The sequence below is a fragment of the Barbus barbus genome (assembly GCF_936440315.1).
Source record: "Barbus barbus genome assembly, chromosome: 22".
NCBI lineage: Eukaryota > Metazoa > Chordata > Actinopteri > Cypriniformes > Cyprinidae > Barbus > Barbus barbus.
This window is the reverse complement of record NC_136750.1, coordinates 1,354,533-1,372,603: the sequence shown is the minus strand read 5'-3', so window position 1 is coordinate 1,372,603 and position 18,071 is coordinate 1,354,533. Positions and strand designations below refer to the sequence as shown.

Sequence of the window (18,071 nt, the reverse complement as noted above, 5' to 3'; positions counted from 1 at the left end):
CCGTTTACACTGAAATGCAACCCTGGAGTTTTCAAACTAAAACGGGGTCTGCGGCGTTTTCAAAAGTCTCCTCGAAAACGCTGCCGTAGTGTAAACGACGTAGCAAAAGTTATGCATTTTAAAATGAAAATGCACTAGTGTAAACAGTCTGTTCCACTCTGCCAGCCGATTTAGGGCTCATCCACACCGAGTCAGAGCTTTCCCTATCTGATCTTATTTTTTCCTCATTCTTCCGCAAACACGGCGTTGTTTCAAGAAATATCTGCATACACACGAAACCACTGGAACGACTCAAAACGATGTAGTATACGTGCCAGACCAGTATGTGTCGGCAGAGATGCACTAAAAATGGAGAAGAGTTGGAGCATGTGCATAAACCCAGTGGATAAGAAGATGCCAGCTTCACTGTTTTATTCATGATTTTGTCCAGTTGGATTTACCAGCCTAGTATTTTAGACTGTCTATACAAGAAAGCTCTTTCATATCAAACAAGCTGAACTGTGGCGCCCAAAAGGGTTGATGTGGAAGCATTTGTCTTGCCGTTCTCTTCCTCTCACGTGTTTTTCAGTTCCTACTGTTTCTGATGACCTACATTGCATCCTCCATTGCAGTGTGAGCAAGGGTGTCGCTTTCTTCCTTGCATCTTTTCCTCTTCCTCCATTTGTTTCTTTGGCTGTTCTCATCCTTGCGTGTCCTTCAGCATGACCTCGGTGCATTTCTTACACTCTGAAACGAATGTGCATAAAATGTCCCAACAGCCTGACTGCTATCACAGAAATAAGTATTTTAGCCAATGAGAAACAAATTCTGCACATTTGGGTGTGCTGACTCGTTTTTGGAGGACAGCAGGGTTTTGGAAAAGGCATGTGTGGTTGAAGTTTGCAAAAAGGCTGGAATAGCTTACATCACCTTTTTAGGGTTTGCATACTTAAATGCAGTGAGGAAAATGCAAATGAAGCGTGATTGAGAGAGAGAGAGGGATTCCGATTGAAGCTTGTCTTTTCCTTGTATGGAGCAGGAATGGGCTTTAGTTGGATTAATGTAGCGTGATATCAGGCATGCTGCAGGCTTCCCCTATACATCACAGATCAACGGTGAGTGTGTGAATCTACATGACTGCAGGATTTGAAGTGCCTCCTCATGTTTTGCACAACCCAAGCTCATTGGAAATACGTGCTTGTGGCAGCATTTCTGCAACACGTTATTATGTAACTTACTGCATGTTTCGCGGCTGTTTCAAAATGAAATGTCCAGTGAGTGGCGCTAAAACACACGTTAAATACGTGACTGTATCACGTTTTTATTGCGTTGCTTCAGGTACGTATTGCAGCAGTTCAGAATTGAAATGTCCGGTGAGTGTCGCTGAAAGGTTAATGCTCTTTTTAGGGCTGTCAAAAAAATAATTCATTTAGAATATTTGTTGAATTTAAAATAAAAATGTAGTGTAGATTGAACAGTGTTTCTCCTGCTTGGCTTTAAACTTTAAACTATCACAGAGTCATTTGTGTTCTTCTCTGAATTGAAGCGCTTTACACTGGATCTCACAGCGCTGTTTAGTGCTTGCGTAAATGCATCTGCTCTAGTGAGCTCACGCCGTGGGGAAGTCGTGGCCTAATGGTTAGAGAGTCGGACCCAAAGGTTGCGGGTTTGAGTCTCAAGTCCGGCAGGGATTGTAGGTGGAGGGAGTGAATGTCCAGCGCTCTCTCCACCCTCAATACCACGACTGAGGTGCCCTTGAGCAAGACACCGAACCCCCAACTGCTCCCCGGCAGCATATATTTCATTTCATTACATTTACATTTATGCATTTAGCAGATGCTTTTATCCAAAGCAACTTGCATTGCATTCAAGTTACAGTTTTTTTTCCATTTTATCAGCTCTTGCTTTCCCTGGGAATCGAACCCATGACCTTGGCATTGCTAGCGCCATGCTCTACTATTTGAGCTACAGGAAAGCTGTGAAATGTGTAAATGGCTGCCCACTGCTCCGGGTGTGTGTTCACTTTGGATGGGTTAAATGCAGAGCACAAAAGCCACACACCACTTCCCTTTCCTTCTTTTTCACAAGGGATGTATGACTAAACACTCTTAGAAACTAGCATTAGATTATTAATAATGCTTGGCCGTATGTCACTTTCATATGAGTGGCGCTGTTTCGTTCCGCTTTTGGCGCATAAACATTATATCGAACATTTATAGAACTCTTCATATCGTTTTATTGAGGAAAATTATATCGCGTTATCGAATTTTGACAGCCCTAGCTCTTATGTTGGAAAATAACATCCCCCTACACAAACATAATCCTAAACCTACCTGATAGAGTGATTGCATGCACAAGTGATGTATAAACACATTTGCTGATGCTATTTTAACTTCCTTATATGCTAGTTTGAGCAGTTTTTTCGAACCGTAGTTTCACAGGATTCGTACCGGAGCGCTTCACCGCACAAGTGCAACGTCATATCGGGTGAGCTGCAGAGCAAACGTACTGCGTCAGAAAAACCATGCATATGAAGCTGGATATGTGACACTAAGATTCAAAAGCATCCGTTTTCAAATCTCACAGCATGTTGGAATTGCTTCAAAGTCATAAGACAATATTGTGCGAAAATTCAGCTTTCTTAATCGAAACTCTGGCCTTGTGTGAAAATGAACAAAAGTGGTCTGAGTTTTAGTGTTCGTTTCAACTGGAAACTGCAGTGATTCATACATATAGGTATGTTTTTTGAGTTTTGCAGAAATGTAGGTAGAGGCACGTATGGGTAGGTTCTGCAACATATCGTACATGTTAAAGTTTGGGTCTGGAAACTGAAAGGTCATAAACCTACAAAGAGGGATTTGTTCCTGTATTTTGCATTAGGGTGCTTTCACATCTGTAGTTTGGCTCATTCAAAGGCAAAAAAGTATACATTGTAGCTATTTTTAGCCATTTTGGTTCCTTTTCACACCACACTGTTTGCTCTGGTCCGAACCAGCTGAAACGAACCAAAATGCAGTCACGTGACAACATCCGCTTCACTGGTTGGCTAGATGTGTCTTTGAACGCATTCCCTAAACTGCTTTTCGATTGGTCAGAACGAGCATGCGGGAAAATTCCAACGGTGCTCCCGGAAGTAAACAAAGACAGGAGTAAAATGCAGCAGACAGCACACTGCTATTTTGAGGCTCCGCACCTCCTCACAACCCCAAGTTTGTCCGCGACCTGCCATGCTTAACTGCAAACTGGCAAATGAGGCAGTTGAGAAAGCACCCTAAGTTGCAAGTGTCATCTAAATGACAAGAGTTTTCATGTACATGTCCAGATAAATCCTGGCCTACTCTATGTAATTCTTACCAAATGACCTTGGAGGTCAAGATTTAACATTGCACAGCAACCCGTTCTCTACCAATCGTACTTGCGCTGTTCGAGACCGTCTGCGGTAAGATTAAGCTGCTGTGTGTAAAGGACAGCGAAGGTTGTGCATGTGGTTGACCTGTAGTAGCCTTCTCACAGTCTTGAACAGATAAGATCGAACAAAATAATCTCCTGTAAAATCACTTCTGAGCTGTTCAGGGATCAGCCGTTTCTCAGAGTAAGAGCATGCATTTTTTTCCTAGCGCTGCTTTTGTGTGGTTGTGATCTCTTTTGCATGAGGTTTTGGTCCTGATTAAATATTCAAATGCATGTACTGAACGTTTGTTAGGCACTGAAAGCTGATCAGTTATTGGTTGAGCTGTGCATCATGCCTCGCTCATTTTAAGTTAAATGGGTAGTTCACCTAAAAAAGAAAAATCCCTCAAGTTGTACCTGTATGAGTTTCTTTATTCTGTTCAGCACAAAAGAAGATATTTTGAGGAACGTTGGTTACCAAACCACCTGGTAGCCATTGACTTCCTTGGTATATTTTTCCATACTTCCCTAATTGTCCATTTAAGCATGAATTGCTAATGTTAATAAATCTGGTGGTGTAAATGTTTAGTTGGACGAATGTTAGAAACATGAAATCTATTCATTTCTCATTAAAAGTCACATTTAATTGTATAGCACTTTTATATAATACAGATTATTTCAAAGCAGCTTCACATGAACAAACAGGAAATTCAAAGTATTAATGTTGTAGTTACTACTATGTCAATTATGGAACTAATTAAATCTCAGCTCTACAGAAGACAATATTGTCATTATTCAGCTGCGTTTAGTTCAGCGTTCATTCAATAACCATGTTGATGTTGCAAAGTTAGTGTCATTATCCAGTTCAGTTCAGATTTTGTTCTTATCTCAAATTGTTAGTGCAGATGAATGGATACATTAATGAATATTAGTTCATAACAAAGCAAGCAGTGATGTTGGAAAGAAGATGAGTGTATGAGCAAGATACTCTTTTGGAGTTTAAGGCATCTTTAAAATATTACTAATGTGCAACTATAGCTCAAGTTTCCAAAAGCAATTATATTTATCTAATAATTTAGTTCATCCAAAAGTGAAAATCAACCAATTACTAACCCTCATGCCGTTCCAAACTCATAAAAGGATTTCAATTTCAAATTGGATTTCAAGTAAGCATTGTAGTTGATAAATATTTGCTTGAAATTGTGGTCTATCCAAAACCAGTTTGATTAGTTCGTATCCTTATGCAAAAATGCATTAGATCATCATCTTTGCTTTGAGACGCAGCCATAGTACCTGGGCCATTTCTTATATGCGAGTCTGGTTAGTATTTGCTTTCTCAGCAGTGTTGCATAATGCCTGTTTGCTATTTCTTGTAGATTTTCAGTGCCTTGTCGTTAGTCACCATCTGCAAGTCTGTAGGTCTGGCACTCATGGCTCATGTGTGCTCTTCATATCTCTGTGTATGTTACATGTTGCCGAGGCGCCCCGGAGGGAGCACAGCATTGTCTGAGCGTTATGTAAGCATTAGCCAGCTGTAGAATGCACTTCAGCTAATGCCTGTGTAATCCAGCACCGCTGCTGATGCTGATGGTGGTCGTGTAGAGATGGAGCTCCTCTCTTCAGCCTCCAGCTCTCATCCCAACCCTCTTCCCGAAGGATTAGAGCACAGATCTGTCCTCACAGAATACAGCCGCCCCTCCATCATTTCTCACTGCATTGCTTTTAGTGATTTCACTTATCATTGAAAATAGAAGGACATTACCATATGACCGCCTGCTTTGTATATCAGTAATTTACTAATTAGTTACTAATTTACTAATCAGTAATTGAGAGTTGCTGAAATCGCGTTTGGTCTCGTACTGTATCGTGTATCTTGTCAGTGTGTGCACTTGCTTGGCCATTTGTAGTTGATAAACAGGAAAGTGGGTCCAGCTGAATTGAAACGATCATTTGTTAGATTGGTATAATAAAGGTTATTATACCGCGGCATCGGTCGCGGTCGCGGCAGTCGTCGTGTGAAGCCCTCTTAGTGTGAAGACCAAAGAGTGTAAAGACCATCGACTCTACCGTGCGACTCCACCGGGCAGGGACACCGGCAAGGGATAGTAGTAGCTTTTTATTTAATTTTTTCATTGATATGTTTATTATTGAAATGTTGTTGTTATATGCATGTTAATTTTATTTAATTTCTTTATTTTCTTAAATATGTGGGTAGATAGTATTTATAGAGTTGTAACTTTTTAGTTTTAGTTACTTTTTCTTATTTGTAAGTCGCTTTGGACAAAAGCGTCTGCTAAATGACAAAAGTAAAGTAAAGTAAGTAAAGTAATTTGGCCTGGACTGTGAACTGCAGGTGGAGGTGAGCTAGGCTAATTATAACAGAGCTCATGCGCTTATAGTCTTAAAGGTACAGTATAGCAAAAACAGCCTGATTCATTTAAAGATTGGCTACAAATGGGATGTTAACCTAATATTAGTTAATTGATCATTTTTATTTGTTTATGCATTAATGCATTTCTTTATAAATGTAATGAATTTATTTATGCATTATTAATGCATTTACAGTTTTAATTAATTAGGTGAAGACGTGCGCTTGAATTTGTCATCGCATCATGCAATGTGGTAAATTATTATTGCTCATTATTGTCTATCGCTATTTTAGTGATTTAAATAACATGGGCTAATATATTATCTAATATGATTAGCCTATATCATTATTATTAATATATTAATGACATTGTAGTATAATATTACACCACCCAAATATGTATTTACTTCCTTCTAATTCTCATTGTCAGTGCTTGTTTAGCAGCTTATATGGACCGTTATGAAAAGTTATTAGTGGCCTGCATAAAAAAAGCCTTGAACATAACAGGACAAAAATATAGTGGGCTGGACATAATCATGTCATGACTCTAGACACTTCTTTGTGAAGACAGTGGCATAATACAGTGAAATAATATGTTCTTTAGCCATATAAAACAGTTGTAATGTGCGCGGGTCAAATGTCCCCTCTGGTGGTTTTAGGTATACAGCGACCCCCGGCGGGTCTAGTGTTAAAGAGAAACAGATTAACATGCCTTGATTTAATTTCAGTCCATGTAAACATCATATCTGTAATATGTAATAATGCACTTTTGGTGTAAGACACCGAACACATGTGGGTGTGTTAAAGCAGTGTAATAGCGTTTGGTTTGGCCTCACAAACACACAGCCTGCTCTGCCCGGGCATGCAGAGACGCCGCGTTCAGGCTCAGCTTGTTTTTCTGTTGAGGCTTATATCCACACAGTCTCTTGTGCTTTTCCCTCAGCCACCTGCCGGAGAGGAGCGCTGCGGCTGGGCTGATTGGCTGGCAGTGGGGCATGGGAGGTCATTAGCCTTCGCTCTTTCACAACACACTTTTCACAACTGGCTCAGTTTGTACAGCTTCAAAGGCCTTTCAGGCTGCAGTACGTTCCCAGATTGCTGCTTTGCTTTCGACGAATGACCTTCAGCTGTGCGGTACCGAGAGCATAAACGCCACTGATTAGGCTAACTATATCATTCACACCCAGATCCTGGCTCTCTCGGATACACTGCAGTGAATCAGTCATGACTGGCGTTGTGCTTGGATTTATCTTGTAGTGAAATGTCAGTCAAAGTGAAATCCGACCCAAGTGCCAGGATCAGACTCACAAGCAGACTTTGAGACACTGACTGGTCATGTTTGGATTGAAATGCTAGTGTACTGCATACTGCACTGGTGTACATTTATATATAAATTATTAATATAATATAATAAATACGCAAATAAATAAATACATATTTAGGGATTTAAATGCTAGTGTACTGCATACCGTACTGGTGTATACATACACACATCTGCTGTGAAACGGCGCTGATCCAGCAGATGGAGCTGAAACGCTGATGCTTTGCTCTCTAAACTGTAGCCGCATGCTTCCAGATAATGGTTTGGTATTGCTGTGTGCGGTATATGAGCATAAATATGAAGAAATATACGCTAATTTGATTGATTACGTGTATCCATAATGAGTGCATATTTTAATGTAGATTAATAAAACATGTCAATGATGTAAGTTCTTCCGCTGTGGGTTTGGAGCAGCTGTGTTCCCCATCTAGGGCTTGTGGAGACAGTAAGTGGCTAAAGCAGGGAGGACTGTGCGGTGCAATGAGAGCAATGTTTAATACGATGTAGTAACTCTCTGCTGAGATGAAGTAAAGGCTTCATTAATATTTCAGTCAGGGTCATCTGAGGTTGCGTCTGCTCTGCACATATCATAATGCACAGGGATCAGATGGGAATGGAGGTGTGTCAGAAGTTCACTGTGGAGCCGCTGACCTCTCAGGATGATATCGAGCAGTATATCTGTGACCAGTCAGCCTCAAGGGAGTGTTTGGTAATATATCACGCAATGCAGAGCATCTTTTACACGGTTTAGCACTTTTTCTGCTTTTTTTGTGTCTACCTTCAGTGTTCATATTGATCCTGCACTGCTCAGCTCTGACAAACACTATAACGACAGTCCGGATCATTTCTGCAATGTTTCAGAATATTATATTTGTCCTTTATTCACTGATAATCAGATATGATGAAGAGTGGATGCCAATAACATCAAATGTCATTTAAAGCAAGTTATAGTGCATTTCTTTCTTTCTTTCTTTCTTTCTCGCTCTCTCTCTCTCTCTCTCTCTGACTCCTCCTTCCCAGTACTGTTACATAATAATAAAAGCGTCCTAAATGTCTGATTATATGTCTGGGGTGGTGATGGCGCAGTGGATAAGACACATGCCTTTGGTGTGAGAGACCCGGGTTCGAATCCACTGTGAGACACCAATGTGTCCCTGAGCAAGACACTTAACCCCTAGTTGCTCCAGAGGCGTGCGACCTCTGACATATATAGCAATTGTAAGTCGCTTTGGATAAAAGTGTCAGCTAAATGGAAATTATATTATAATTATATTATTACTATTTAATTATTTATTATCATCATCTGAACTTTCCCTCAAAGCTTCCTAAATGTCTTATTTCCCAGCAATATAATAATGAATATTAATAGCATTCTTGGTTTGTTTATTCTAAACCGTTTCAATCAGTGATTGCTGTGCACATGTCTGCCTTCTACTGTGGACAGCTGTGTGTGTGTTGTTTGGTGTGTGTGTGTTGTTTGGTGTGTGTGTGTGTTGTTTGGTGTGTGTGTGTGTGTTGTTTGGTGTGTGTGGTGTGTGTTTGGTGTGTGTGGTGTGTGTTTGGTGTGTGTGTGTTGTTTGGTGTGTGTGTGTGTTGTTTGGTGTGTGTGTGTGTGTTGTTTGGTGTGTGTGGTGTGTGTTTGGTGTGTGTGTTGTTTGGTGTGTGTGTGTTGTTTGGTGTGTGTGTTGTGTGTGTGTTGTTTGGTGTGTGTGTTGTTTGGTGTGTGTGTTGTGTGTGTGTTGTGTGTGCTACACAAATCCTCTGTTGTTTTCCAGGGTGGGATTCATTAGCATGGCTCTATTTTTGGAATCTATGTCATGGTAAACTGAGAATGAGATAGATGTGCTGTAGATATTGATTTATCTTTGCTTTAGTCACATTGTGCCCGAGATCGTCTTCTAGCATGTCTTGCTCAGTAACCAATCAGGACTCTCTCCGGAGTCTGTGGCCCTCGTCCCGAGAGCGAGTCGAGTCTAGCACTTCCTCACGTTCCCGTTTGGGATGAACTGATGCTAAAATGTTCAGTGTTTAGTTTTATAGCACAGGCTGGTCTGGGTGGAGCTGCTGAGAGTCCACACCTCCAAAGCAAACCTCATGAACACAATACTGTAGTGTCTCCAGTGCAAGCACCAGATTTAGGCTTTAGAAAGCTCTGAAATGGTTATTTTAGTTGTGCAAGCAAGGGCAGTGAAGAGTTAAGAGACGGCCTCATCTATTTCTGTCGGATCAGTCAGCCTTGCTCACAATAGTGGCTAATGAAATGCTAATGAAAGGGAAATGGATTGTAGCTCAGAAAGCAGAAGCACCAATCCAATGATATTTGAGCGATGTTTAGCTTTTCATAAAGATAACCACACAACCGCATCTTAACTGTGGAGGTTTGCCGCATAGTGTGCAAGTACTTTGAGAAAAACAAGTGCACTTCAGCAAACTTTTATTGTGGAGGTAATATGCTTTAATATTGCATTATCTGCAAGTAGCTTTTTTTTACAAGTGCACATTGAATATAATCAAGCACACTTTCACAAGGATCAATGGTGAGATTTAATGGATTGTTTATCTGAGCTGTGTTTGGACTGTTGGACGTAACAGAAACCACTGCTTTGTTGACTTTCTGTGCCATTTATTCATTAATATCCTGTTTATTTTCTTGTTTTTTATTATTTTATTATCTAAAAGCGTATAAAAAACGGTTTAATTTTATTGAAACATTATCTGATGGACAGCGTTAACTGCTAGCTCTGGATTGCATTACTGAAACAGTTTGTGGTGAAATGAAGTTTAGAAGGTCGGGATCTTACTCTCTGATCAGGTAACGTTTGGTAAAGCGCTCTAATGCAGTGCAGATGCTGGAATCCCAGTTGTTTTATAATAGTGAACTGTAAAGTATGTCAGGGCTGCACAGCGAGAGCCCTTCCACACGTAGCTCCTTCTTGGCCATTGTTTTGCCCCTGCGCTGATGGACGTATCAGACGGTTGCATAACTTCCTGTTGAGATCCTCTGATGGGCTGCCAATGGACAGTGAAAGATCTCTGCAGGAAACTTTGGTGTCCGTTACCCACACAGCAGGAGAGATGTACACAGGTGATATACTGATAAGAATCACATTCGGTTAGGAAAAGCACACATCCACTCATTCATTCAGTCACTACTATGTTCACCAAGGCTGCATTTATTTGACTAAAAATACAGAAAAATGCAATAATATTGTGAAATATTTATACAATTAAAAGTAGCTGTTTTCTGTGTGAATATCTGTTAAATTTTATTTTATTTCTGTGATCTGCAGCTGTATTTTCAGCATCATTACTCCAGTCTTCAGTGTCACATGATCTTCAGAAATCATCCTAATATACTGATTTACTGCTCAACAAACATTTCTGATTATCATCAATGTTGAAAATGGTTGCTGCACAATATTTTTTTGTGGAAACTGTGATGCGTTTTATTTTTCAGGATTCACAGATGAATAGAAAGTTAAAAAATATAAATATTTCTGTCACTTTTGATCAATTTAATTCAACCTTGATGAATAAAATGTTTTTATTTATTTTTTTTAAATCTACTGACACCAAACTTTTAAAAGGTATTGTATGACCTTTACTACGTAAAAGCATGGGGCCTGCTTTGCTAACAGCTTGCGCCAGCACAAACCGTCTTTTGACGTTAAAATAGTAGTGTCAGGTTTTACTAAAGACTCAGTGACAAATTAGCGCTGAAAAGGCTATGTGAATTGAATATGCATTTGTAGGAGTTTCCCTTTCAGACGCAAAAGTTATGGGAGGAGAGTATTAAAATGAATCACGCAACATGTTTTACTAATGTTTGCACTCGTCAAATTACTGGCATTTGCACCTTTATTTAATGCCCCCCCAAAAAGCATGTGTTAAACTGTTTTGCGCTTGAAATGGCTGCTATTATTGTTGCTAGGAGAGGCACTGCAGAGAACAGAGAGCACGTGGAAGGGAGAGGATTTTTTCCATGCATATTAATTTATTTTGAATGCCAGAAGAGCACATTTAGTTTGCAAAGCCATGTTATTTTTAATTTGCTTCAGGAAATAAACTTGGCACCGAGTCACGAAATATCAGCTCTTTCTAAACTTCAAGCAAACCTTATTTTTTTTGGCCTCCGGTTCTTTTTAACGTACTGTGGCTTCTTTATTTGCAACTGCTCTAATTTGCGTTGAACTGTGATGACCAGCTATGTTGGTTGATATGTAAATGAGATGTCGCATCTGTGTTCTTTATTTTGCACATTGTTAGTAAATCACTCACAGAAATTTCCCCTCCCATCTGCGCTGTTTTGGAATTGCGCTAATTTGGCCCGTTTAGTACAACTGGCCCAGTGGCCCTTAGTCTAAGTTTGATACAAGTGTCCAAAAAAAAGCTTTTTGCGTATCATGCAAAAATTAAAGCCTAAAATGCACAACATGTGGTGATAACTCATTCATGCTGTGATCCACAGAAATCTCAGTTTGTACATAATCAGCAGCATTTAATAGTTTAGGAAACACTGGCCTGACAATTTCATTTTAGTGAAACCACTTTAGTCCAAGTGATTTTGAGCTTGGAATGAGGTTTGAGCTGATTTATTGAAGTGAAACACTCTCGATGCTCAGGTGCAGAAGCTTCATCTCGTTCGTTTCTCAGGCAGCGCACAGAAACAGTTTCATTATCAATAATATTTGAGGAAGGCACTCGCAGAAATGCACGGCTGCTTCTTACGGAGGAAGCACATAAACACAGGAAAGCCATTCGTTTGCATGCGAGAGACTCAGGGAAATGGCTCGGCGGAGGCCAAACAATGCATCGGCACATTCCTGCTGTTCTTTTTCTGAAGGAACAGGAAGAAGTGAAAGTACAATCCCTCAAAAGGCAAACTTTAACCCCTGAATATTCCCACTGCACTCTGTAAGCATTAGGCTATATAACAATGTGACCCAAACATTAGTTCCGAAGTTCAAAGTACAGCTTCTCAGTATGACTTTTGTTCCCAGGATGCATATTGCTGTCCATTAATGGTTATATGTTGAGGACTTCACGTCTCGGTCAAGTGCATGTTAATCTTCGTGGTTTAGGCCTCCTTATCAGCAGCAGCAGACAAGAGAGGAACTTATCCAGAAACCACAGCCGTAACTTCAGCTCGTTTCACTCGATGCCCGTATAGCTGGGTGGGCAGACGTGTTGATGTTTGTCTCGGGCAAATAGATAGGAAAAGCCGTTCATGTTGCGAGGAATGATCTGAGAGGTTCACAAATGGCTGAAGCTGAAGAAGATCCGCCGGTTGAATCCGAGAGCCTGGAAAACCCTCTCGGTCTTCTGTGGATGCTCTTCTACAGGTACTTGCTTCTTCAGAGGCAATCAAACAATTATCATATTCAATGTATAGAGATCTACACTGCAATGCTTGCAAAGGAGAACTTGACAAGTTGAGAACTGTTGTATATCTGGGATCAGCTCAGATGGACTCGAATCTGACCCATTTCTAACGTCATTTCTTCAGTATTTCTGCAGTAATATCCGCTTAATCAGGGTGTTGGTAACACTTTAGCATAGGGACCAATTCTCACTGCTAAGTAGTTGCTTATTAGCATGCCTGTTATTAACATAATGCCTGTTTATTAGTGCTTATAAAGCATATTAATGCCTTATTTTGCACGACCATATTCTACACCCCTAATCCTAGCCAATACCTAAACTTAACTGCCTTACTAATTATTAATAAGCAGCAAATTAGGAGTTTGAAGCAAAAGTCGTAGTTAATGGTTTGGTTAATAGCAAGAATTGGACCTTAAAATAAAGTGTGACCCAGAGTTGTTTACAAACAAATTATATGTTCATTTACTCAATTTAGCCTAATTGTTCAAGATCCATATTTCTTTGTGCAGCATTTTGACAAAAAATAAATAAATAAAATGCAATGTTTTGTTATAAATTAAAGGGGTCTGATTTTGCTAAAAAGAACATTTATTTGGTGTATTGCAATGTTTGTGGTTTAAAGTTCAAAAAACACATTATTTTCCCCATACTGTACATTATTGTTGCTCCGTCTTTCTGAAACACAAAGCTCATCGTTCTGAGAAGCGAGGCGTGCTCTGATTGGCCAGCTATCCAGTGCGTTGTGATTGGCCGAAAACCTCAAGCGTGAGACGGAAATGTTACACTCCTCACCGTATTGTGATGCCGTGTCCCAGCGCAACGACACAAAAACAATAAAACCCATTACAAACGAGGCATTTGTTGTCCATCAGGACATAATTACTGATTATAATGACTTGTACTGTCTTTTTACGCGTCGCGTTGCATCGCACCGCATAATCATTACCATGTCTGCATTTGTGATCGGAGAATCGACAAACAAGCACTACTCTACACTGCTCAAAACTCATGTTTGAATCGTCAGTAGCAGAAACATACTTACAGGCTGTGAGTCAGAAGCGGTGTTATGAAAATCTCCCCACATCGTGACGTAGACATATTGAGGCGTGTTTGAACGAGCCATTTTAGGAGGACGTGGCAGAGTCTTAACTTTTATAAAGCATATCTCTTTGGTTTTGAGACTTTAGTCTTTGCAACTTCAGGGATCTTATCTATGCACAAACAGCTTGTAACACTCCAAAGAGAAAGGAAAACTTGAAATCGCATCATATGACCCCTTTAATTTATGTATTTTTATTTGATTTGTACGGTGGCCGAGAGAGCTCAATGCGCTGCAAATTCAGAAAACACATGCAAATAGAAAAGGCACCAGCAAATCAAGAAAACATCTTCATCAGTTTGACAGCAGGTGCTGCAAATACTCACAACTCAAACAAATACATTTTATTTGCAGTGCGTTTCTTTGTTTGTTTGAGTTGTGAGTATTTGCAGTTTTCTGAATTTGCAGCGCATTGAGCTCTCTCGGCCACCGTAGATTTGCATTTAAGTTTTAATTAATTTCTCTAGACACCATTTTTGATGAAACATTTGTATTAAATCATAAAACACAGTCCTTAATAAAAAACAATAAAATTGAAAACAGAATTTAGGATACACAAAAATGCATTTCATGGGATGCTAAATTAAAAGGTATCTTGCTCTGTGGAGTTTAATTGTGAACAGACAAATTAAAGTTATATACATTTATTCTCAAGGTCTAACAAACTTGTGGAATTTATTTCCTTAACCATTAACTGAATTAATATTGTGATAAATAATGATATCATATGACATGGTAAAAAAATAATGTTGTGATATTTTTGGCCATATCACACAGCCCTAGTTCAGAAGACCTTTTTTTGTCCTTTTTGTACTCTGAGGTAAAAATAATCTAACATCCTAATGAAATGTGGTTAGTATGACATGTATAACATGTTGGTGACTTATATATATCCATATATCCAAGATATTTTGGTCCTCTGAGGTAAAATAAAAACAGGGCCAATCTTAAATTCCTGCAGCATTGAGTACACTAAGAAAACTTTCACCACGCTGCGGCATCTACATGTTTGCGTCACTGCTTTCGCAAGCTACTCTTTAATTTTCTCTCACCTGTAGAGGCCATGAAAGCCTCCTCTGTCTGCCTCCCTGCCCCTGTTTTTTTTGCCCTCCTGGGACAACAGCAGCCTGTGAAGGCTCAGCGTCAGGCCCCTGTCCCGTCCCGCTCACACAGGCCTCATTATTTCACCACTCCCACCCACAACCTGACATCCATGCCTCATTTTAGAAAGCACTTTTTCCACTCTCTTTTTCCAGCATTTATTTCAGGCTGACCTTTTAAGGCTTATGCAGTAATAATTGAAGGCTGATGCTTGTGTTTGGATTGAAAGAAGCAGCCAGTATATTAACAGCGCTGAACACTTTTAGCATTTCGACCTTCTGAAAATAAGCTGACGTCTGTGTATGCTGGTGTCTTCTATGCATATACTGTATATATAAATAAAGAGGGTATGCATGCTTATTTTTATTTTATATATTAGCAGAAAAGCTAAAGAGGGCCCATGCATGGAGCCAGAGAGGCTGTGAGTCTCTAGCATGTGTTTGTCTGTCTTGGCATGCTGTTAGATGACTAAAATACTAGTCCCAGGGCCAGACCGGCTCTTCTAGCTTTCCAGTGTCGAGTCTGAACATGCCTTCGAGCTCTGCAGGAAAATTCCAGCCTGATGTTCCACTGTAAATTACATTGTCATAACACGAATTGCTTCATCAAAACATGCGGTGAAGCAACCTGTAAAGGAAATGCTTCAGTGGGTTAACATATCATCGAGCGGTTACAGCGGTTTCGTGCTTCATCAATATAGAAGTATTTAAAAAAAAAAAAAGTTAATTATTCTGCTAATATGCATTCAAACTAAATATAGTTTGTTAATATTCAATTAAAATTAAATGTAATTTTAGTTAGTTTTAATAATCATGACATGTTTTTAAGTTTTAATTGTTAGCTTTAGTTTATTTACTTTGAGTTATTTTAGCAAATAAACTAAATAAAAATTAGATGTTGACTAAGCAACTAGTTGAAACGTATTTTTTGTAATATTTAATTTTCAGTTTTTTTTTTTTTATTTTATAAATTCATTTATAATGTTTTAGTAGTTTATTATTATTATTATTTGTGTATATGTGTGTGTGTGTGTGTGTGTGTGTGTAAAATCACACCTCCGGATTATTTAAATGAACTTATAAAGGGAAAAAAAATAATAATTTCTAAATGGTGACCATGCACTTATAAAATAATACTTTTCCTTATACATCCTTTAATTGAACTTGGCACAACTTTTTTGTAAACATCATGTTACTGATACAATATATACTGCAAAATGTATATATGTATGCATTTATCCATTTAAATTATAAAAATGCCAGGCAAAATGCTATTAGAAACTTTAATAAATGAAGTAAATAGTTTAGTCAGATAAAAGAGGTTTCCAGTGAGGAGGAAGCTGTACATTTGTAGATGCGTGATGAATATAGTGGAAAAGCATATGCATTATATTATTCCAGTAGAAGTACAGGAATCATAACTGTTTGTGAGTTATTGCTGTGGTGGTGTTTTGGGGGAAAGCCAGTTCTACTGTACCCAGATCCAGCACAGTTTTCTGCGTCCAGTGTGTGTGGAGAGTCACATGCATGAGGTTTCTTACATTCCAAATATTGCGCCTTGGCCCTTCCCATCCGTTCTGCGATTGGCCAGAAGTTGAGCTGCAGGAGAAGCACAGCAGAGCGACTCTTTTGCAAACTCTGGGTTCACTTGATCAGAATCTATGAGCGCGTTCGGAGGCGTTCAAAGCGAGCGTCTGGAAACATGGTCGGAGACGACAGCGCGCTCGCGCAGAGATCCCCAAAAAACGGATTAAGCTGTAAAATGGTCCTTCAGGCGGTTGGCAAAGTGCTGAGGTATCGTTATCTGTCTCCTGAGCTCCTCTGATGATTGCAATGATTTCTGCTCAAGTTCTTCGCGGTGCGTTGCGCGTCAATGTGACGGAATGGAACTTTCCACTAACTTTTAATTGTGAGCAGCTCACTTATATTGTGCGTGTGATTTGCATGTTTGCCAGGTTTCGTCAAGCTGTAATGATACACTATCTTTCCCCGCGGGGCTCATATAGATAAGTTATTATTAGGCTGAATAGCTGCAGGGCCAGCGCGGTTATTTCTGTGTCAGTGGACAAAAAGATGCACCGGTATTTTTAGGCAACATATAGGCGGTTTATATATAAATTACCCCAAAAGTGCTTTATAAAGTGCCCAAAAGAGTTAATTTGATGTATATATCTTATTTTCTAAGTCCGTGGAGTGATGAGTTTAGTACCGTTTTGTTGACCTGTTGCTGTCAGATACCTGCAATTCAATTGCAGTTTGCTTTGTTGAAAGTAATATGAATATAGACTTCTTCTTTTTTTCAGTATGCATTGAATAAGTAACAACTTACAAAAAGCAAATTAAATGGACAAATGAATGTGAGATTTTATATGGATATAAATGTTATGGAATAATATATAACACAGAAAACAATTCTTTATTTTAAAGATTTAAAAAGATTTTAAAGTGTGCACCCTTCACACATTAAATTGTATAGAGAAAGTGCTATATGGTGCATAGAGCAATTAATATAGTTGTTGACATTAATGTTATGGATTTATTTATGTTATGCATGTAGTGTGTGTGTGTGTGTTGTACCAGCAGTGGAGACTAAAAGACTAATTTCCATGAAAATGGATTATAGAGTTTAAATAAAAATAAATATTAGCATTACAAATAGCTGCTTGATTTCATGTATTATTATTTTATTATATATTTTTTTGCGAGTAGTTTCAGACTGGACCCCACTGTATATAAGATATATCATGCATATGGATGCAGTCCCCAGAATGCTGTCTAGGTAGGCAGCACAGTAGGTTTTGAGACACATCCAAAGGTTTTATTTGTTATGTAGTTGGCACTTTTTATCCAGAGCGCGGTTTAATCACTAAATTTTGGCTGTGTGTTTTCCAGATTACAGTGGAAGCTCATTTCTTGTTGATTAATGCTCAGGTGCATTGCTTTAGTGAATAAGTGAACAGGTACAGTCTGATCGTCCGGTGGCCTCAGGTGACCGACTGAAAGAAGAGAGCTCTTCCTGTCTGTCAGTTAATCATTTAACAAACTCTCATTCTGTGTGCACAGCTGCAATGAGCACTGATCGCATACAGCGTGTTTGTTGGGGATTTCAGAGATTATAATGGCCAGCCATAACTATCTGGTACATGCTTGCGTTTTCATTTTACAGCATATTTCTTTGAGAAGCATTATGTATGTAAGTGTTGGTAATGATCAACTCTAGGGATTATTGCATACTTGATAAATGCAAGTTGAATAAGTGTGATGTTTGCAGTGTATTTGTGAGGACAGTCTAGTTATCGGTCTCTAAATAAGTTGCAACCAGTTAGAAAGTTTATGTATTGTTGTTTATAGACTTGCATTTATTTGCACTGTAGATAAGTAACATTATAGCATAGAATGCCACTCTTTGCATGAACTGTAAACGTCTGGATC

The 18,071-nt window shown here is 39.1% G+C and overlaps 1 protein-coding gene across 3 annotated transcripts in view; it reads left to right on the top strand.

Moving 5' to 3' along the window:
* The window catches only part of LOC306888772 (MOB kinase activator 2-like), a 40,176-nt gene that overhangs the window by 8,865 nt on the left and 13,240 nt on the right, over window positions 1–18,071 (top strand). Inside the window, exon 1 of one of the 3 annotated variants that reach the window (XM_079447213.1) lies at window positions 12,212–12,400. The exons of 1 other annotated variant lie outside the window; for it this stretch is intronic. In XM_079447213.1, coding sequence (XP_079303339.1) covers window positions 12,318–12,400 — 83 coding nt within the window. In that variant the 5' untranslated portion in view covers window positions 12,212–12,317. Of the gene's footprint in view, window positions 1–12,211; window positions 12,401–16,276; window positions 16,434–18,071 lie in introns of those variants that run through there. One more of the 3 variants, XM_079447212.1, reaches the window with a different exon arrangement.